This window comes from Myxocyprinus asiaticus, chromosome 30, assembly GCF_019703515.2.
Source record: "Myxocyprinus asiaticus isolate MX2 ecotype Aquarium Trade chromosome 30, UBuf_Myxa_2, whole genome shotgun sequence".
NCBI lineage: Eukaryota > Metazoa > Chordata > Actinopteri > Cypriniformes > Catostomidae > Myxocyprinus > Myxocyprinus asiaticus.
Genome location: NC_059373.1, coordinates 33,922,781 through 33,946,508, shown reverse-complemented (window position 1 = coordinate 33,946,508; position 23,728 = coordinate 33,922,781). Strand labels below are relative to the sequence as shown.

General features: G+C 40.1%; 1 protein-coding gene across 1 annotated transcript in view; it reads left to right on the top strand.

Moving 5' to 3' along the window:
• jarid2b (jumonji, AT rich interactive domain 2b) overlaps positions 1-23,728 on the top strand; it is a 154,239-nt gene that overhangs the window by 119,838 nt on the left and 10,673 nt on the right. Inside the window, exons 5-8 of the mRNA XM_051663517.1 lie at positions 4,869-5,036; positions 10,446-10,645; positions 17,402-18,665; positions 21,260-21,765. Coding sequence (XP_051519477.1) covers positions 4,869-5,036; positions 10,446-10,645; positions 17,402-18,665; positions 21,260-21,765 — 2,138 coding nt within the window. The remainder of the gene's footprint in view (positions 1-4,868; positions 5,037-10,445; positions 10,646-17,401; positions 18,666-21,259; positions 21,766-23,728) is intronic.

Genomic DNA, 23,728 nt, shown 5'->3' with positions numbered 1-23,728 from the left:
AAACAACTCCTTTAATGAGTGCAGGATACTTCCTCACTCCTTTTACCATGTGTCTGATCAAAACAGTCCGCACGGCAACCAGCCATCCAATCAGAGTGTGTACTGCTGGCTGGCCCCTTTTGATTGGTTTTCCCAGAGCTTATATTTTAACCTCCTTCTAAAACAGGACAAAAGAAGAGTACCAGAAGTAGAGCACTTCATTGTAATTATGTCTGTGCTCAAATTAAAAAAGACAATTGTAATGGATGCCTTCATTCTTAATTATTATTTGTGTCAGCCTGTGACAAAATGAATGCACACATAACTGAGGACTGGGGAAGGTCTGGTTTTTATTTTCTTTCTCTCTGGGAGAGGATTTAGATTCGGCTCCCGAGAAAGAGGTTGAGGGGGAGAGGGCCAGATAGATGGTGCGTCATTCTTGTCATAAAAACAGTTTGCACACCCCTGACGCTAGTGACCGGGAGCTATGTCTGTGCTACTCCCTACTTTGAATTCCCTGGGGTACTCAGTAATAGGGACAGGTTACAATAGTCAACTAGTTGTCCAACCATGACTAGTCGATTAGTGAGGTTGACTAGTTAATCAAAAAAAAAAAAAAGTTGCTCTCTTAAAGTTGCATCTTAAAATTCTTCCCCTTCGAAGTACTGCCGGTAAAGCTGTACACTTTCTGATGGACATTGCATTGTGTTTCTCACTGTATTTTGCAGAATTCTCCCCAAAAAACTTTATTTTAGGGTCAAGTCTCAAGAACCTTCCATTCTGTTGCATTCTGCCTAGCTGTTTTTGAAAGCAATTGTGCGTTTTATGTAATCGGGGTCAGATAAACCCGAAACCAGTCTAAGGGTACGTTACACTGAATGTGTCCGTATAAAATGGCTTGACGCTGCGCTGCGAGTAGAGCAGAAAACAAGTGACCTGAGACACGTTTTTAACAATTGAAGTTCTTTTTAACTTGACACGTCATCTAAAAAACACTGCACTCCTGTGCAAGACAGTGGGACGCGGCACAATGGTCAGACTTGTCCGTCGAGTGCATGTTTACATAGGACAACCATTGAAAAACCATGTGGATAGATGCAAAAACCCATTCGGTGTGAAGAGCCCCTGACCAGCGAATAACATCTTAAACAGATATGAGACTACAGCATCCTGTTTTTGCAAAGTACAGACTTTAGGCTGGCAGAAATAGCTACTCTGCCATACCAGAAGTTTCCCTCCCCCATGCATGACCCCTGCTGACCCTTAGGTCTGTGAGCGATTGGCTCCTTGCCCCTTAAAGTGCTCTCATACTCCCTCCCCCAATAGTGGAAGTGCAAGATAACGATAATGGTGGCCAATTTCTTAATTAGGGGAGCTGACATTGAAAGGTCCTGTTTGTTTGTTCGGACCTTTACTTACTCTCGGCTTGTGACTTTAGGAATTAAGTTGGGACGGAATGCTGATCCTGTCAGATGTGTTTGGCTTGTGCCATATGGAGTTATCATATGGGGAGAATGCTGCTAAAATCTTTCTAAGCCGACTCTGCCTGTCTGTCTCTTTGGCAGTTAAAATACACTGAAAATTCCATTTAAGAATAAAAAAGGCGTTGTCCTGCACATTTGGCCACATCCCATTCCTTTGCCCTCTTTTACAGTTTTTCCTCTGTCAGTTACAGAGACTGTATAAGGTGTCAGATTGTTCGCCCGTGAGTGTTTTGTTTAGTCAAGGTGATCCCAGAGGAGTTGTATTCTCAGTGGTTGTGTGTCATTGAAATGGGCAAAGGGTTCCTGTGTCATTTTAACCACATTGTTTGTTAATGTACATTTTGCATGAGATTTGTATTTCTCTACTAAAAGATATTCCACCTCAGCCATATGCAATCGTTGTCTGATGTCTCTGTAGTCAAGCATAAGTTTTGTATCTTTTTTTTAAATAGCTTGAAATTTTTATGACATGTTCAAATCAAATGAACCCATTATCCACTCAGTGTACTAAAGAATCCTTTGGTTAATGTTCTACTAATTCTAGCTTTACTGTATGTTTCAAGTTACTCTGCATGGCAAAAAACGTAAGCTATTTGTCATTGGAAATCAAATATTTTATATGACTGAAAATCTTAGGAGTGAAAGTTGAGATTCTTGCAGACTGATCCTCTGAAATTTCCGTGAGCATTGCAACGTTTTTACAAAACTGAAATTACGTACTTCATTACACGTTTGGCTGTGAGATGTCCAGCGAGGGGCGCCAAAACCGAGCAAAATGAGGTTGTAATCAGACGAGTTTTTTAAGGTGAATTTTAGATGGAGATTTTAATAAGTAAAACGTACCTCCCTAACCTAAAAGTTTACCCTAAACCTAACCGATAGTGTTCGAAAAGATAATCTTTGCAAAACAGACATCCTTACCTTAACCAAAACTTAACCCTAACAGATAGTGTTTTAAAATGCAAATTCGAAATAATAATAAAAAAGAAAACACACATTAACTTTTTTTCATTTTGTGTCACTTCTATGCCACTTTCGAGACTTGAACTGCGGCCGTGTAAGCTAATGACATAGGAATAAGTGTGTATATGTAGGTGGGTCTGTAATACAAGTGTTAAAATGTTTTGTTTTTCAAATCATGCATTAAAGTAAAAGTGTTTTGATATAACATAGCGGGGGGTGAGTAATAGAGTGAAAATTACATTTTATAAGATCAAAATCAGCAATTGTACTCGTGATTTGTGTGACAATGATTAAACCACACAGTTGTTGTAGCACATCTAGTGCGCATTTCACCACGAAACGTCAGTGAAATGTAGAAAGGTGTCACGTACAAGTCAGTTTGCAAAAATGTATATAGAGCAACATTCATTCTATGAGACCAGGTTGGATTCTTGAGTATGAGGTTGCCAGAGACAAGACCTAGTAGGAGGTGCATATGCTCTGACTCGTTGAGCCATTGCACTCATTCGGGTGATCCGATTTCGAATCTGGCAAAATTTTCCAATCATGCTCTTCTCTTTTTTTTATCCATTATTTCCTGTCATCTCTCTACTTACTGTCCCTATAAATAAAAAAGTTGTGAAAAATGGGTGAATAGTTAGAGATACCGTTTGAGCAAAAAAAAAAAACAAAAAAACAAAAAAAGGCTTGTTATATTCCATGGATAGTGTGTCAGCATTGTGCCCTATAATCTGATTATTGTTTTTGTGTTTTTGAATTTGTGAAGGCTCCAGTCAGCCCTGTTACTAGTAAGCCTAACCTTTAATCTTACAATATGACCCTGTCCCCTGATCCTAAAGGTCATTCTTAACAGTGCACTCTCTGAAAAAACAAACAAACAAACATGTTTCAGCACAATTAAACTCTTCTACCCCTCTCAAGTGGAAACTAGTGATGCAGCATTCTGGCAGTCTCTTAGCCCTTTTAGGAAGTCTGTTTAATAGCACCTCGTTAAGATTTGTTATTCACTCAATCATTTCATATATTCCCTGAACAGTCGACCTGGCTCCGTTACTATTATAAATGTTGTCACACGGGCAATAAGCATTAATGTGGCATGTCAAATGCTGCATGTGTGTGGTGACATTACTGCAGCAGCTACAAAGGCTGTAGCTTCATGTTAATATAGAGCTAATGAGAGCACATTTGCAGGGCTGCGGCCGACACTCATGTTTCATTTATAAGGCTGGCAGAGCACTGCACTAGATAATGATAATTGTTGCCCGGTGTTCTGCGGAAGTACCGCAGGCATGCTGTAGTGGTTTTAGGTTTTATCCTTAGCAGCTAATGGGCAACAGCCGTTTGACATACATCACCTGTGCTGCGTGTACGAGATGGGCAAATATTAACATTGGCAATGCAGGTTTGGCTATTACCTTCCATGTGTCATATAACTAAAGCTTTTTAATTTGATGTGTGTCCAGGGAATCTTGTAGATGTGACATAATAAAGCAATAAGCCTCTCAGGGCCATGCATTACAAGGATTTTATCATGGTAAAGTGGTAATATTAGGCATAACCTGAAGAAAATCCCCTTAATCATGGTGAAATCACTGTATTGCACTAATTAAACTGACTAAATGCTGTTTTAAAATGGAAAAATTGGTGTTATGGTAAAACACCAATGTTTAATAATTTTTTTTTATTTTTTTTTTTAAAGGAATGTTATGGGTTCGATACAAGTCAAGTTCTAGCGACAGCAGCTTTGGCATGCGGTCAGTGACCACAGACAATAATTTTAACTAGTCCACACGATAAAAGCACATTAATATAGAACTGAACTAATGTACAGTCATAGATTTGCACATATCAGCTTTTTTTGCAAAATGCTTCGAACATGGCTCTTATCATATTTTACAGCTGGAACAATTTGTCTAATAGCTAATCTATAAATGTGCTTGGACACCATTTTTTATTACAGTAGTGACCACTCTTTATGTCCTTGAATAATCTATTTGGACCACCTTTGCCAGATACATGAACAATGGTTTAGTCCATTGTGGGGTTCCTCACCTGGGGTTGTAATCCTGCAGTGTGCAGTGCATTATCAACTGGTGTGGATCAACTTGCTTTACTGGTGGTAAAGCAAAGCTTCCTTTAAAGAGATCTAGCACGTCAGACAGATTGTCTCTTGTTGTGACAAATCTCCACTCAACACACACAGAAACAGAAGAGTGTAGCATACTCTGCCTCCTGTGGAGCAATCCTAGCAGGCATGCCAATCCCTAGTCTCATCCAGAGGTTGGAAGCTGCTGATTTGTAGCGGATTACAGCTGCAATAGAAACTCAGATGAGCCAGTTGTGGCAGCTTATCCTATTTTCTTCGGCCACTTCTCTTCAGTGAATTTGCAGGGCCTGAGGCTTCCTTTAACAGTCTCTTTCTGTGTCTGTCCCCGCTGTTAGGCTCACCGGCATTACCCAGTAACATGGCTTACTTTGGGAGCTCTCAGGATGAGGAGGATCTGGATGATGAAGAGGAGACTGAGGAAGAGAAAACGCCCAGTGTGGCATCCACTTCATGCCAGTCTACACCCAAGAAGGGCAAACCGACTGGCAAGATCAACGGATTCGGTAAGAACGGGGCACAACACAACATGAAAATGTTTTTGAACCAAGAGAAGCCTTCTGGTAATTGTTAAAAATTAAACACCCCTCATTACAGGCAGTACACTTATATTATAAAATTATATGATGAAAGAAGATAAAATCTCGTACACTGCAATAATCCAATATTTTTGAGATGGCAACGTCTCAGTATTGCAATGTTTGTCAGGGATTTAACTTTTACCCATTAAATATTCGATTTTTTGCACGCTATGGCTGTGTGCACAATTTTCTCTTCATGTGCAATTAGTATTTAGATATGAAGATTAATAACGGTGTAATGGTGCAGAGTATTTTCCTAAAGACACTTAAAGCCCTATTATGTCACCATTAAAGGTTCACAATAGTGGTCGACCAATATGGTTTTTGGTAGCCAGTAACAGTATCTATAGAGCAAGATGGCTGATGGTCGATTTTAATGATGCATTTATATGTGATACAGTTTAATAATAGCCATTCAATAGACACAGAGTTTAAATTAACATTTAAATTTACACGTAAAATGTGCACTGAAGGCACACTTATCAGCCAAAGTCAAACATTTAATATGCCAAATATTGGCCAATTAAATGACCTGGCCAATATATTGGTATATCTATACTATATAAGAAACTGAGAGAGACAGCTTCCTGTGCGGATATGGAAAGGTTGTGTTTGAGTGGGATGTGATGCTTCCATCTCTCCACTCCTATTATCACTTTAGTGGGAGAGGCAGTAACAAGGTGTGTATGCATTCAGTTCACAGATGTGCAGAATAATGCGAGTGACACTGTGCGCTGCACACACACTCTGAACAAATAAGGGACCGACTAGAAATGTTGATGACTCAGTTGATACTCTCAACAGATACTCTGTGTGTGTTTAAAGAGGGGCAGTAAGGTATTATTAGAACATGTCTGTTGATGAAACATATCATGTGAAAAACAAAATAGTCTGTCAGCAGTAATTAAAAGCCGAGGGGCCCCATGTAATTTAGCTACTGTGCTGTCAGTGTCATGTGACTCTTATTGTGAAGTGTCTTTCAACAGCAATCAGAGGATCACGCTGGGATCCTTAAACAAACAAACATACACACACACACACACACACACACACACACACACACACACACACATTAGCGTTAATATATACTACCGGTCAAAAGTTTTGAAACACTTACTCATTCTTTATTATAATTTTTTTTCACATTTTAGAATAATAGTAAAGTCATCAAAACTATGGAATAACATAAATGGAACTATGGGAATTATGTTGTGACTACACAAAATCCAAAATAAATCAAAACTGTGTTTTATTTTAACATCTTCAAAGTAGTCACCCTTTGCCTAGAATTTGCAGACATGTACTCTTGACATTTTCTCAACCAACTTCTTGAGGTATCACCCTGGGATGCTTTTTAAACAGTATTGAAGGAGTTCCCATCTATGTTGGGCACTTATTGGCTGCTTTTCTTTATTATTTGTTCCAAGTCATCAATTTCAAAAAAATTGAAATTACATTTTTGTTTTATAATGAAATAAATTAATATAGTGGCACAATTATATTTCAAAACTAATTTCAAACATTTAAGCATACTCCTTCAGATCAAAAGATTTTAAAGATCATGAGAAACATTTCAGTCAAGTGTTTCAAACTTTTGACCGGTAGTGTATGTAGGCATATGGTGGTTCTATGGCTGTTAAGATCCCCAAAATCTCCCTCTATTTCTCTCTGAAGCCTGTAGACTAGGATAAATCATAATTTGCATACTATCAGTCCTATACCAGAACTCAACTACAAGAATTACCTTATATATTACAAAAAGGAATTCATTATTTCTCATTAAGAAAACAAATTGTTTTGAAGGTGTAATAACAGTTACAAATGTTACACATTTAACACGGATTTTACAACTCTGTGACAGCTAAAAATTTAATGAACACCTTTGCTGACAAATGATAGCATGGGCTGCAAATATAAATAAATGTAAATCCATTCTAACTGATGTCGCTTAAGCCATGGTCGCACTAGGCTTTGAGCATGCAAAATTACTTCAGACACCACAACGAATGGATATGACGTCCTGCTCGGGCCTCTGGTTTTAATAAATCAGAAATAACATTTAATATTATATTGAAAATGTTAAAATATGCCATCTACTCACTTTGTTGCAACAAACAAAAACATGCAGTATTGGGATTTGTATTCTTGTTTTGAGCCAAGAGATCAGTGTGTGACATTTCAATCTTCTGTTGGTCCACGTGTCTTCTCATCATACGAATTTGCGCTTTCGTGCAAAATTTCTTCGAATGAGCTTTGGCTTCTTCTACATCAGAATATGTATGAATGGAGCGCGGAGTGCAGTGTGACTGCGGCTTAAGACTATCACAAATCAGTCTTGCATTATTGGCAGAATCTTACAGTATCTGTAAAGCCCAAAGTGTACTTCGATTTTGACACAAACGCTTAGTGTCTGCGAACAGTCGAATGCTAGCCTTTTTAAAGTATACATAATTTATCTGGGCGCGCATACACAGGCGGTTGGCGCATGTGCGTTACGACTTTGAGATACTGGACAATTTCTCTTCAGGAGTTTATACCCATAAAGATGTCTTTTATAGTCCTTCAAATTCAAGTTATACACATGCAGGTGTCTCCTGATCTCCTCATAAGTGTTCTTGACGTGCACATCCACCGTTGTTTCTACTTTAGTCTCCTGGTGTTTACCAGTGATTTTATCTTCTTCTAGCGCTTCTTCGTGACACCAACGGCTCAACAATAAGTGTTGCCTCCTTGTGGACCCATTAATTAATGCAAATAATTCCTCGTGTGTTCAGAGTACGCATGGTTAGAAAAAATGGGCCATACAGTGCTCGAGCACTCTGCTGATGACGAAATTTGCGTCATGCGTCCTGTACGCATACGCCTAGCATTCGCATCTGACCGAAGTATATTTTGGGCTGTAGTTGGCTAGATTTTACCTTGGTGACCAATTTAAATCACCAGAATTTGCAAAGACAATGTTCATTGCCTCACCGAAAACCAAATGTTTATGTTGGCAAGGCATAAAAACATATGTACTGTACATGATCAATGAATGTAAAAAAATAAAATAAATACAACACAGTGGCAATACGGCAATGTCCCAAAATGGTAAGCTACAGTTCCATCAACAGGCAGTGAATTTGCATTTAAATAAAATATCACAAAAATCCCATGAATGAAATTTACAAAAAGAAAAAGAATATTGTATTGTAAAGGTGCCTAAATAGTGTATTTCCAGTGGATTTTTTGAGTAAGCGTGCTTTTAAGCTAATACTACCCAGAACCCCTAGTAAAAAACAAGGATTGGTTCCAATGTTTTCCCATCAGAGACACTGTACGTACTTTTGAAGTAAGCGAATTGGGATTCAGTCCTAATCCCTATCCTAACTGTATTCCTCAAACCTAAACCTTAACATTTCTGCAAAAGAGAAAAAAGACAAAAGAGCAGACCCAGGCTTATTTCGAGATGTCCACTAAACTGTACTAGCATTCCTATGAGTTCAGATACAGACACGGAGTAAGAGAGAAACATAAGACACTGTTTTACTACTTTTCGCAGGCAGATTGTAACTGTCTAGTCTATTTGTCTATTCTTTTTCAGTCAGCTCTGTATATATTAGCTCCTTTTTTATTTCCCAGCTGGTGCGAAGTCACCTTTAATTTATCTTGATGGCTGCAGATTACCCCAGATTCAAGAATTTCTTCCTTTTATTTTTGCAGTCTTTATATCTTGTGTAGAAATAGAGCTGCATAACTGCCTTAATTGGTTGCCCAAAATGCACACTATACCAGGATCAGGACACTCCACAATCCTACCTCTGGCTCTTTCTGTCTGTCTATCCTCTGCCTATCCTGTACTTAGAAGCAACCCCTGAGCTGGCCCTTGTCAAAGGCGACACTGTAATATGGTCCACAGGCAAATCTCCAATCTCTCTCCAACTCTCTCTCTCTCTCTCTCTCTCTCTCTCTCTCTCTCTCTTAGAGCGAGAGAAACCACAGTGCTCAGCTTTCATTAGCTGAACCTCAGTAACCCAGAGGCATGTTTACATTTCTAAATTAAACACCTTTTATTGAGTTCAGCTGTCGGTAGCAGTTCCAAGCATGCGTCTTACAGCACAAAAGCCTGTCCGTTTCTCCTCTCACTCACACATGCTGGTGGCTGTTGATATTCAAACGTAGTAAAAATAAAGTGCGCAGTCGTAAATACTGAGATCAGTTTGAATACGTGTTAATTTGAGCCATCCAGAGGGCTTGATAACTGATCGACTCTCACTCCGAAAACGCTGCTTTACAAGATTGTGGTCAAACTTGACAGCAGTATCTGAAGTAAGTAAATGAGTAAATGCCCACATAAATGACAATTCAAGATTTTATAGTTTACTCCAGGGGTTTTCAATATGGGTGAAATAATGAAACCAGAAACCATTAGCAAGTTTGATGCTACCGTTTCATTAAAATTTCAGTTGAATTGGAAATGTTTGTTTTCAGGTTTATACATGTAACAATACTCTTAAAAGATACATTGTCAATTTAATATAAAGTACATATTTTCAATAATATTTCAATATTTTTTTATTGTTTTGCTTTAGTACTTTGACAATATAAAATACAATTATCAAATTTTGCAAACAACATGTTGTCTTCATAATGTCACACTGACTATTTTTATCATACATTTTAAATAGGCTTTTATACATGAAAATGCATAGCAGCTGCCTTGATATTTCAGGAAGGGGGTCCCTTGAAAGGGAGATCATTATATTTCTTTGGCATCAAAAGTTTGCACATTTTAAATAAGGTGAGTTTTATCTTGAGGCAAGATTTATCTGATAGTTTTTACTTCCTTACATTTTCTGGCTTAGATGCCTTTCAAAGCTCACAGTAATTATTTAATATCTATAAAAATTAGACTATAGACTTTGTGTCTTTATGGAGATATTCAGTGTATCTTTTGTTGATGTAGAGTTATAATACAGTGGAAGAGGAACTAGAGGCAACCTTATACAAAACGTATAAGACAAAGGCTAAATACCAATATACATAATTCATGCTTGAATGTATGTGCTTTACCATCACCTGCAGAGCATGTTCTTCATGTAGCTAGAAGCCAGATTGGCAGTTTTGGAATATACAAGAGCATCATAGAATTGTCTTGGAAGCATTCACAAGATAACTTTTTGTGTTGCACAACGGGTTGTGGGCAAAAGCTAAAAGCCAAAAAGCATGGACTGATGCAAAGTTGTGAAACAAAATCCATTGGAAATGCTATGCTTTCTTTTATTCAACTCTTTAAAATAATAAAAAAAAATAGTTTTGTGCTTTTAATAATCCTGCATTACATTCTTCCCCCAGTGTTGAATGGCCATAAGGTACACAAGGAGAAAGAGCTCACACCCAGAACCAGAGGCAGAGAGTCATCTGTGGGCAGAGATTATAGCGAGAGGTGTGACATGTCAGGTGAAATCTCCCATAAGCACACGGCAGCCACAGCCAAGAGCCACAACACCAACGGCCACAACTATAGAAGAGCTGCAGAGGAACTTCGCAAGCAGGTATGATTCTCATCCTCCTTTCCATCCCCTCATTATAGGCAGCACCCAGTGTATACTATGCAGTAAGCAGTATCGCTAGAATACAGTTCTGAACATAGCCCATGTTTTCAGAGTAACCACCACCCCTACCCCCCCAGAGGAAGGGATCATGGGACGGCAGGTCTGTAGGAACACAGGTCTGTTTAGGCACGTTGCTCACTGACAGTTAGGCTACATTTGTTAGTCAAAAGTGGGATCCCTTGGAGAGGGAACATCAAACCACTCTATGACTCACAGACAATGTTGTCTTTGAGTGCCACAAAACTGATTAAGTGAATAATGAACCTCATAGAGTGGGGAAAAGACCAGACAAATGACTTTAACTCATTAGCCTCAGTTGTTTCTCTTTGTCTTTGTCATTGACACTTTAATAATTTTGACGAATCAGCAGTTAACCGTGGCTGCCGCAAGTTTTAAAGTTCACCCCCAAATAATAATTCTGTCATTGTTTATTCACCTTCATGTCATTTCAAACCCAAAACACTTTGTCTTCTGTGGAAAACAAAATGAGATGTTTAACAGAATGTGCAAGCTGCTCTCTTCAATATATTGTAATTGTTTCTTTAACCATCAGTGGAGGTTTATCCGTTTACCCAACGACTGACCCAATTCAGTCAGATAAACACCTGTTATTATACTGACACACACACAAACACATTACCACTCCAGCATATTACAGTACATCTGCTTTAGTTAAAACAATAAACAGCACTGAGAGATGTTGTCCAGTATACTGTGAGAATCTATCAAACTGCTGTTGACCTTTAAATCTCTCTCTCTGTCTCTTTAAAAGCCAATTTGCTGAAGGGTATTCATGTTGTGAAGAGCTATAATGTGAGCATGACCCAATGTGCATGAGCTGAATGTTTATCGCACTGCTTTAAGCTGTTTCAAGGCACTTAGTGAGGAGAGAGAGAGAGAGAGAGAGAGAGAGAGAGAGAGAGAGAGAGAGAGAGAGTTAGTTTGTGTTTTTACAATAGATTACTGCTTGTTCATGGACAAGAATTTAACTTTTATGTGTGGTTCGTTTTAACGTTTTTGTATATAAGTATTTGCTTACCGGACAATTAGCATGTGCTCTCTGTCAACATCAAAGATTTAAGTTTAAAATTGATATGAATACAGAAGGGAATGTGGGCACTTTATTAGGAACACTATGGTCCTAAGGAAGTGCCCGACGAGGACTTCTGCTGTTGTAGTTCATCCGCCTCAAGGTTCGACGTGTTGTGCATTCTGAGATGCTATTCTACTCACTACAATTGTACAGAGGGGTTATCTGATTTACCGTAGACTTTCTGTCAGCTCGAACCAGCTGAGAACTGCCACTCACTGGATGTTTTTTGTTTTTGCCACCATTCAAAGTAAACTCTAGAGACTGTTTTGTGTGAAAATCCCAGGAGATCAGCAGTTACAGAAATACTCAAACCAGCCCATCTGGCACCAACAATCATGCCACGGTCGAAATCACTGAGATCAACTTTTTTCCCCATTCTGATGGTTGATGTGAACATTAACTGAAGCTCCTGACCCATATCTGCATGATTTTATGCACTGCACTGCTGCCACACGATTGGCTGAGTAGATAATTGCATGAATAAGTGTACAGGTGTTCCTAATAAAGTGCTTAGTGAGTGTATTTTAGGTGCTATAACTGGTCACCATTTCTTTTAAATTGTTGAACTTTTTAAATTAACTTTTAGCTTTGTTGCAGTGTGACAGTGAATTTTAAAAGCACAAATATTATACGTACAGTAGTCTTTTAATATGAGGTCATAAAAACTGCATGCATAATTATGAAAGATCTGCTCTCACTGCTTGTAGTATTTGTAAAAAGTGTCACTGGTGTGCACTGTGGATTTTATCAATTATCAAATTTTGTGAATAGAAAAGGGAGTCGTATTGGGGTGTCTACATCTCATCAAATGTCTAATTAGACTTTAGTCATTTTATTTATTCATTATGAATATTTGCCTTTGTGTACAAACACATTAAAAGCATTTTGTGTGTGGACAATAATGGTATAGTCCAGCAGATTAAAAACCTGATCGGTGAATAGGAGAGTTCTCATGCAACAAAATACCAGCTGCAGGATCTGATTCAGCATCATTAATATTGAATTGCTTTGTGAGTGTGATAATTGTTTGCCAAGGTTTTTCATTTTCATTGTTTCAGTGACAGTTATTAACGATAATTTTAGACATTTAAAATGTAAAGTCTAAATGACAGCCTAAATGTCTTGTGGTGGGGTGAGCAATAGACAGACACAGTGGGTGTGGCATCAAGCCTCGGAGAGGCATTTATTGAAAATAATAATACAAATAACATGTCCATAAAGGGGGATAATAAAGTGTCCAGGGGGGGATAGTGTTCATAATAAAGGGGGAATCTGGCAACCTCGCGGTGTGACGGGGCTCCGTGAAGGGCGGGGTATTGTCCATAGAATGGCCCAGGCATGAGCTGGGTCTGTCGGCTGCTCACGCTCCCCTCCAGGGTCCACAGCGTGAGGGGCGGCAGCGTCCTTGGCGGCCTGTCTTCCCAGGCCCGCGGCAGGTGTGAGGGGAGGGTGGCCCAGCATCTAGCCCGTCGGCGGCAACGTGAGATTTGAAGCCTACTCCCTGAGAAGAGGTGCACTCTGCATTTTAAAGACAGTGGTGATGAAGCATTATTCCCATCAGGTGTGCTTCATTCACTGCTGTCAGAATGAGGCTTATTAATTATGCACCTCTTCTCGCTCTCCTGCCCAACTCCCGTCGTGAGCCTGGCTGAAGGGCGCCCCTAAGAAGCTGGGGCGACAATGACGAGACGGAGGGGCAGATCATTCTGCCACAGTCTTTAGAGTTTTCTTTCTCTTTTGCACTTGGTTGAGTATGTCTACAAAAAGACATATTTTACTATTATTATTATTAATACTGTTTTGTTTGATAATACTGCTTGTTTAATCCATTCACAGTATAGTTGTTTATTTATCTGTTTTTCAGTACAGCACTTTGGTTCCGTCGTGCGATTTTTGGCCACGATTTTGCTGATTTGAGACAAATTTCAGGAATCGTAAAAGATTTCCCTTGTCATGGGGAAAAATCTTCATGGGACATGTTCACCTACAGCCGATGTAATGAGTCTGAAAGTTCTGGCAGTGTCAGAAATTCTGTGTAGCAGTCATGCAGTGTGACTCCTCCTAAGGCGGCCAGATGAGATCAAACCCAGTCAGTGCTGTCATTTGAGCCGACTGGAACTAAAGTCTTTGCTATGATGTGCATTTGACTGTCTGTTATAATGTCGCACAGTGTCCCATGGCTTTTACCCAAGATCTCAGTTGACAGTCTGACAAACAACAATTGTAAAGGACCATTAAAATGGACAGTTTTGTCATGCCAATTCAGAACACTAAACAGAAGAAGAAAAAAAATAGAGTTGAGAGAGACGGAGAGCCTTCCTTGGAAAGTTATGTAGTTATGTAAGGGTTTGGCCCTAACAGTTAGATAGACATATGTGTATGTGTTGTATGGGCTGCAGCGCTGCAGATGTTCTCAGTTAGATCTTCCTGCCATGCTGCAGCTGGCCTATAGCAACACATGATGTCATTTCTTCCCAGTCATGTGTGAGCAGACTCCACTTCAGAGAGCTGGCCTGCATTCTGTCTGTCTGTGTGTGTTCTCTTGTTTTATTTCCTGCCTCAAGAGCCAGTGTGAGAGTTTAATGTGATGTACAATACCAGCCAGACTTTTGCAATTCCATATTTCCTTCCTCTTTCTCCATTTCCTCCCTTATTTCCTCTGGTCTGCTCTGTATTTCCTCTGGGGTTGCCTAATGGGCACAGGCCAGTGACCTGCATTCTCTGTCTGCCTACTCAGTCTCTCTCTGTGGCTCTATTTCTCTCTCACGCCAGTCGGAATAAAAGCCAACAGTGTGTGGCAAGGCTCACTTGCACCCTCAGGCAGTGTTATGAAATCAGTGAGCTCTCTAGTGGCTGCAGCACTCATTACAAGCAGATTCGAACACATGATTTCTGCTGCACAGTCAGCACACAACATCTACTCAACACCCGGCACGCTCATTATCATTTCAATCACTTTTTCATTCTCAGAGCTACGCAGATGGGGTGGGGCGTGCCGAACACCAGTGACAATGTGTTTCAAATGGGAGCGGGGGGAGAGAAAAAAAAAGGCCGCAGCTGATATCATGCTACTTTTGCTTACTCTACCTGCAGAGCGCATCCATCAAGCCTGGCTCTGGGGCTGGAGTCTGTCTTTTAAAATCTCCTCCTCTCACCCCTGCTGTTTTCCCACTGCAGACAAGGGGAAAGGATTGATGAAGGAGGTCACATTTCACTTCCTCTTATCTTTTAATAGCCTCTCTTTGTTGTTTGGCCGCACCTGATAGGAGTGCAATATAGCCAACGTCTCACTTCAAAGACTTTTAGCAGTCTCCTTGTCTGTCCGATAGCAGACCTCTGGGCCGAATATCACCACATGCTGGACGAAGTTCTCTCAACAAAGTCTCGCATTGAAAGCATTTGGAGACTTTCAACTAAAGGGAGGGAAAGAGAGAGGGATGGGCATGGGACATGTAAGATTAGGTGACACAACATCTGAAGACCTATTCACATAGTTTGTGACTTTTTAGTATAAGTATTAAACAGAATCAAAACAATGCGTGCAAATGGACCCTTTCATAACAGGTGTGATTTTTTTTTATTTTATTGTGAAGGTCTGTAATTGTTTCTTTGTTTGTTAAACTTGAAGTTAAATTAATCATTAATGACTTTTATTTTCCTGTAAAAATCATCCTTAAAAATAAGACAAATTTACTAGAAGCAAAATTGAAATGGGTAATACATTTTCTTGTTTAACCCTGAGAGACCCAAGCATTGACATTGATGATGTATTTTCCTATTTTCCTTCTTGAAAGTGTTTTTTGGCAGCCACTAGTTATAAAAAATATATACTTTTTTAAAGATTTGATTTGGGGTGAATTTTATGGCTTTAGCAAGCTGTGACATTCAATATGATTTTTTATGTTCCCCACCAAATCTGTTTTTTTTATTTTTTTTAATTGGTTTAAACAAATTTAGCAGGGATAAATATAAATCTGTAAGATTTCAAAAAGAAAACACATTTTATGATCTCTCTTATTTTCTGACAAATGCTAAAACTCTTACAAACTCTGCAAGGGGTAAGTAAACTTATTAGCACAACTGTTCATTGTTGGATCATGTGTGCAGAAACAGCATTCTAGATAGACGGAGTTGATTCCAGTGGAGATGATATTGTTGGTCTCTAGTGCAAATTATTCTTCTAACTTGTGACGCAAATGTTCATCGTTTCTTGAGAAAAGTTTGTGTACCTGAGCAAATTTCACTCCAGTTATTTACATGCTAATGCATTGTTTCAATTAAAGGCATTCTTGAGGCCTTTAAGACATATGTCAGGGCTCATCCCTCTCATCCAATGAGGTTACTCAGATGTCAGGAAGTACGTTGTGTTTATTTCACCTTGATTCATAGTCTTCTCCCACTAAACTCCTCCGGCTGCGTCTTCTTTTCTTGGTTTTGTGAGAACACACAAATAGGAAATCAAATCCTCTCTGCTGTGCCAAAAAACTGAGCCAAAGAAAACAATGTGAGAAGAGAAGTCGAGGCTGATGATGTTTTTTAGCCTGGCATAATATAATTCCCATGACGGCTGTTAAACAATGAAAGGCCGGGCATAACCCAAGCTGCATCTGCTCGGCTGTGAAGTATATCAGGGGCCCTCTGATCAGCTGAAAACACAATGTGTTTTATTTGGGGCATTAAAGGAAAATTTGAAGAACTTGCGCTGTATAAAACCAACCAATTGGTGCTTGAATAGGATTTTATGATTAAACTATACTTCTAAGGATATCTTTGCAGCTGTTGGCACTTGAATAAAAACATTTTCCTCTTTCTTCTTCCTCTCTCTGGTACACTTCCCCTGCTTCGTTCTTCCCTGCTGTTTTCTCTGGTTTTTGGTTTTTGGAGCACTGTTGTGGTCTATATTATTATGTGAGCCGAGACATGCACTGGGACTGTCTTAGTATGCAAATAGATTTTAGGAGCTGATTGAAACATTGTTGACATTCTTTGCTTTAAGGATTTTTCAGCCTACAAAAGAGATGTATTGAGAGGTCTTAGTCGGTTTCACACATCCTGCATCTGCAGCATGTGAGCGATGCATATTCATTTAGGTGTCCGTGTTAACGGGTTAAAGCCTTGACACTGTCCTCGACTACTATGTCTCAGAAGCAGGGCCATAGCAAGGAATTCAGGTCCCCCTGAGTGTATATTGGTCTGTGCCTCTTTGATATTCAAATATACAGTTTGAAATTTGTTGTGGGCGCCCCTGGAACTGCGAGCCCCAAGAATCGTTACCAACTTCCACCCCATTTTTCGACCCTGGCCAGAAGCATTGCTAAAAGTAGAGTTTGGCCACTGAGCCTATTTTTGCCACGTAGCACATGCTAAAATCAGCAGAAAATTAATTAAAAAAGCACTAGAAACATATTTATCAACATGTTGTTTTGCAATATAGGCTTTTATAAAGCAACATAAAATAATGAAGCAAACTACCCACCCATTGTTTGAAAACAAGCGCAGAAGCGCTGTCAGTCTTTCTTTTCTTTAAATTTTTGCATTGAACAATATTCAAAAACTGGCTGTAACAATCTGAAAAATAATAATCTTCCTTTGTTCTTTTTCAGGTCTCAAAAGTAAATGGACTCACACGGGCATCATCAGTGGGCACACACGGTGCCAAAAAGTCGAAAGACTTCCGTCTGCCATCCAAAACTGTGAAGTACACAGCCACTGTGACCAAGGGCCACGTCACCTACACCAAAGCAAAACGAGAACTGGTGAAGAAAGCCAAACTCAACCACAGCAAGCGTGCTGCCTCACCTGGCCTGCGTGCTTACACCACCAACAACCACCATCATCATGCTCATCATCCAACCAGCAATGGCCACGGCCGGCCCCAGCTCTCTCACTCAGGAAAAGCCCAAAGTATCAATACAAAAACCCGCAAACAGGTGCTAATATCCAATGGGGTGCATAAGATGACCAATGGAGGCGCCGCTACCCGGCTTAACGGCAGGCTCAATGGACGCCACAGTGCTCGGGAAGAGGAGGACGTTGGCCGACAGGTGCGACAGGGACTGCGGAATTCAAAACGCAGGAGCGATGCAGCTCTTCCGGCCCTGGGAGCTGGAACAGAAGGTGAAGAGACTAAAGACAAGCCGCATCTTACTGATTCCAAGAAAGTGAAATTACAGACTAGCCCTCTTGAAACACGTAGCAAGAAGGCCCTGGGTCAGTTCAAGGCCCCCAATAGCATCACTATTGCACACAGTATAACTGAAACAGCCGCCTCCCCAACTCAGAAAACGGGTCCCACCCCTCCTTCTTCTCCCCCCGCTGCTCCGGGCTCCCCAGTCATGCCCCAAAACCCCGCTACCCCCGAGCCGGCACGACAGCGACCCAAACGTGCTTCTGCTGGCAAGCTGATGTTCATCAGGCAAGCACAGCAGAGGGCCCAATCCAACTCCGCCCTCAACTGGACCACATCCACTACCTCAGCCAGAAAGTCCTTCAGACCAGCAGAGCCCATGCCCACACCCCCACCACGGCTGGACAAAGAGAGGGAGCGGGAATGGGAGAGGAGCAGGGTGGGGTGGGCTACCCATGGGGAGGTGCCTGTTTTTAAGCCCAGCTCCAGGGAGTTCCAGGACCCTTTGGTGTACCTTGACTCAGTTCGGGAACGTGCAGAGGTGTGTGGACTGTGCAGAGTGCTGCCTCCTCCTGACTGGAGGCCAGAGTGCAAACTGAACGACGAAATGCGCTTTGTGACGCAGGTTCAGCGCATTCACAAACTGGGTCGGCGCTGGGGCCCCAATGTTCAGAAACTGGCCTGTATTAAGAAGCACCTCAAATCTCAGGGCATCTCAATGGACGAGCCACCCCTGATAGGTGAGTCCCCTTAAAACCTGATCTAACAGCTGTTTTTATTCACAAACCAGCCTGGGAAACCCACATAACATGTAGTACAACAATTACAACTTAATTTAAATATGTATTTTAAGTGTCAAATCCTTTTTTGCCTAGACACCAGTTGGTGTAGTGCATGTGAAAGGCCAGAAGCATAGGGTACAACAGGGTAATAGGCTCCGCGGGGTTAAAGGCTCCATTGATTTTATTTTCTCTCAAAATACTAAATAGCAACAAAAACTACCACAGCACTTTCCTAAACACCTGTTTGTCACTGTACACTGCAAAATATTCCTAATCCATGAGATCTTTGCATGTGGTGTCTATAGGTTGATTTTCAGACAATTTGATCAAATTTTTATTTTTTTTAAAAATGTTGCATGTTCATTATGTAGCTAATGAAAATTTTCAGTTTTGTATAAGTTCATTAAATCAAAAAAATGTCAATAACTGTCCAATAAGTGAAAGGATAGTATTTGGGGTAAAAAGCTCCCCCTGTTGCAGGAGTTAAAGGCCCCTATAAAACATTTTTTTTTTTCTTAAGTGGAGCGAATAGATTTGTTATGAAAAATGTTCAAAGTTGGTTCACATTGACTGATCCAATCATAATAGAGATTAGTTTGTTTATAGAATACTTGAGATGTAATAAAATGCCATATGTGTTTGAAATTAACCAAAAATGATTGACTTTTTTCTGAAGTAGTTATTTTGAGTAAGCTTCATCTTAATTTTTTACTCATAAAAGCATCTTACTGTCTCAAATTTATTTGCATTAGTTGACAAATTGTGCCCTATAACTATTGCCCCGGTCTCTACACGATATCGCTTTAAACCCCGTAGGAGCCTTTTACCCCAAGTGAGGGAGCCTTTTACTTCAAGTGTGGAGTAAAAGGCTCCCTCACCACCTTTTTTTAAACACTGAATTTTAATCAAAACAACCTTCTGTTGTTATTTTTTTCACACAAATGATGTTGCTCAATTTTCAATATATATATATATATATATATATATATATATATATATATATATATATATATATATATATATATATATATATATATATTTACCTTGATACATTTTGTGACCAGAAAAAAGCAAACATTTCTAAAAGGGGTGCCTTTAGCCCCATTGTACCCTATGCAAGTCTGCAAACAGATGCGACTGCTGGCCAATGCAATGCAAGTGTTTGGTACCTTTGAACATGCCACGACGTGTGAAGATAGCAACAAGTCTCAGTACTCAAGAGGTTGACAGAGTTACCTTCAGATGTCTGCCCCATTAAACTTGATGAGGTGGTATTATGGTAGCAAGCTATTAATGTATCAACTTTGACGTGCTCTGCAAGATTTTCTTCAAACTGTTGCTCCACCATGACAGTGGTTGACCTAAAAGAGAAAACTGGTAGTTAATGCTAATGTCAACTATAGTTCCCCATTGATAATGCTGAGAATGCAACTCATACTTCCGTTTTATTATGAACTGCAGTCTGACAGATTTCAGAATGCAATGACACACAAAATTGAGCTTGCGTAGCTAGAAGCATCTATGTTCACTTACTTGCATAGAGTAGGTTTTAGGCCTGCGTAGGCTGACATTTTCTTAAGCCAATCATAAAGGGGTTGGGGAGAATTCGACTTAAGATCAGCCTCATAATCCAAGCAGGACAGTCCACAAATGTCTGTTGTCTACGGAAGTAGAGAAACTATATTGCACCAGTGGTCCATCTCTGCAGATTTTCTCCAATACTGTTACAGGTTTAAGATGTTCTAAAACAGCCCCAAGCCATGTGTGTTTGAGGGACTAGTCTAGATATATGGTTGAAATAAATGTTTATTGAGCCTGTTAGAATGCTGCCGGTATGCTGCAATAATTCTTAAGAGAGTTTTAAATTCCTGGTTATTGATCTTTGTTTGTGCTCACTCTCTCAGTTTCTCAGCTCAGTTTCTCCAGTGATACATCTGCCGTTATGTTTGTATAGACAAATAAAGATGGCACACCATTTTCCACTCCCTTATTTAAAGAATTAATGAGCTGTGAAATGTAATGTATTTCAATTCTGGAACTGTCAATACTCATTCAGCGGCAGATGGTGCTGCTCCTCACTGTTGCAGTGGTTTAGCTGAATGATATTTGCAACCAAAAAATAACTAAGCATTCACCATTAAAGCTAAAGTGTGTAATGTTTTGATGGTAGAGATCTAGAATGCTGTTTCTACACACATGATCCAACAATGAACAGTTGTGCTAATATTTTTTGATGGCTTACTCCTATCCCAGTTTAAAATGCAGAGACAACTATAAGTAAACCGTTCCTAGGTTCATTCCCCCGAAAAATGTAAACACTGTGCTCTGTTTGTTTGAGCATCCCTACCAGCCCTGCATACCAACATTGGCACAAACAGCGACATGAGTTTGGGGTGGGACTGTTGTTATTTGACCAATAGCAGATGGGGTAGTGTTTGAGAAATCTTTTTGCAATTCTTTTTGGTGACAGAAATTACTTGAGTTACCTTTAAGATAAGTCAAATAAAATACGTTTGTAACATTCCCTCTTTGACTCACTTTTACCCTTCCAGGTGGCTGTGAAGTAGACCTGGCTCGTTTTTCCGAGCTGGTCTGCGACATGGGCGGAATGCAGCAGGTGATGGACCTGAAAAAATGGAGCCGTCTGGCTGACCTGCTTCGCATTCCCAAATCAGCACAGGACCGTCTGGCCAAACTCCAGGAGGCCTACCTGCAGTTTCTGCTCTCGTACGACCTGCTCTCTCCCGAGGAGCACCGGCGACTGGAGCAGGAGGTATTGGCAGAAAAGGAGGCTCTGGAACGCAAACGAGGACCCCTGGAGGGCCACTCGGATAGCGGCCAGGGGGCCCTGGCTGTGCCCCGCTTCGAGCCCAAGAATGGGCTAACCGGCCTCAACCACTGCAACGGCTTCTGTAACCACGGCAAAGAGCTAGATACCCACCGGCAGGCCGGCCGCCGCAGACTGTTTTCTCAGGAAAAGAAAGGTGTAAAAGTGGACGCTGAAGAGGCAGAGGAAGATGAAGGTGTTCTCAGTGATCAGCACAAATGTATATACAAGGTGAGGGACATGGATGATTGATGTATCTACTGCTTTGGTAACTGCAGTCATTTAAACAATATAACATGAGATGGTAGTGTATCAGGTGCTGCTGTGATCTTAACTAGTCGTGACCATGGCATGCGACCGGCCACAGGACATTTTGTAGATCGCTTGTTTTCTATTTCTGTTGCATTCTATTCTGTTGCACACTTAGTAGCCCTGTCCATTGTGAAACTCATTGGGACAAAATTCCACTCCATGTAACTGTAAATGAGACATGATCAGCTGAGATTGCACCATCCCGCCGAAGTTTTGTGGTCAGTGTGAACAGACCAATTGCTGGAAATCTGTCACATTGCATCTGGTAACCTACATTTGAGACTAAATTTAGCCAGTTAGTTTGTTTTTTTATTTTTCGCAAGTGAAATCAGTTTCAAAAGAAGCAAGAGCATCAAGCTTTGCCTGTCACACTTTCCACTCTGCACCATTCATATATTCTCGTCCGAAATGCTGCGGAAAACAGACAAGTGGTTACACTATAATTGTAACTGCTTATACTAAACATAAGAACTCTAGGAACATTGCTTGGCCAATCAAATTAGAACTAACAGGCCCACTTTATACTAGGTGTCTTTAACTACTATGTACTTAAGCATTTGATACAATGTACTTATTATGTTCATACGTGTTGTTGCATTGTACTTATATTTAAAGTATCTGCATTTCATTACATTTGTAGTTACAATGTTAACCTTATCCTTAACCCTAACCCAATTCTTACCCTAAAACCTAACTCTAACCCTTAACCCTACCCCTACTCTTAAACCTACCTGTACCTCAACCTTAGTAGCAGCAAATGTGAATCTTGTGAAAATTTTGCAAAACAACATGCAGTTACACAGTAAATACATTGTATTGTATGTATCTTAATGTTAGTACATAGAGGTTAAACTAACTATTGTATAAAGAGTTTATAATCAAGCAAACTTCATTGTGTTCTCTTTCTGAGCGGCATTATTGTGCATCAAACTTGTTTCGTTGACTTTATTCACTCATTCAGGCTGGCAGATGTGCCATTTCCTCAGGTAATGAAGTGTTTAGAGAGAGCAGAGAGGGCTCACCACTGAGCTGCCAAAGAACGTGCCAGAATATCAAGCATGATGACTGTGTTCCCTTTTAAAAGGAGCACAGAGCCACACAGCTAGGGAAGGAAGAAAGAAAGCTTCATCGTCATGTGTTTTGGCTTTAATGTTGGCTGTAGCCGATGGATGCATCATTATGCTGTGTTCTGCATCACACAGCTCTATATTTTCTGTCGACTTGCAAAGGTGCCAGTATGAGCATCTGTTTTCTTCCTGAGACAGATTTTAAGCTACAAAACACTGTATTTCTATTCCAAAACCTAGTGAGCTGCCAACTTAGGTAACAATTTAAGCGTTTTTAACAATTTAAAAATGCTACCTTATAGGACACCTTATTTTGGTGTCTAATCTCAGGCAGCATTGCTTTTATTTTTCATGGGTAAAGCAATCCCATTGTGAATTCGACATTTTGAATTATTTTGAAATGTAAATATAGCCAATCCATGTTTTATTCAGTACTGGAAAAGTATAGAGAGTAAAAAGTTCCATCTAATTAAAAGTACTCTGATTCACCCCAAGTATTGAGTGTGTGTTATGTCATTATTGTGCTTAATACAGTATCAAGTTGTTAGCTTAGCAACATGCTAACATTGAAGTCCATTGGAATCAGCTGTGAGTGTCCGAGTGAGTGGTGAGAGAGACTGTTGTGTGAAAGGTCTCTTTCCCATGCCCTGGGCTCCTGGTGTACATAAAGCTGAGCTCGTAGCTATAGTCTTTTTAAGGTGACTCTGTCTGCTTTAGCAGCCCTTTAAAAATACCCCACTGCCTCTTATAGAGACGCCTGTCTGTGTGTATTTTAGTCTGAGGTAATACACAGCAGATCTGTATGGAGAGAGAGA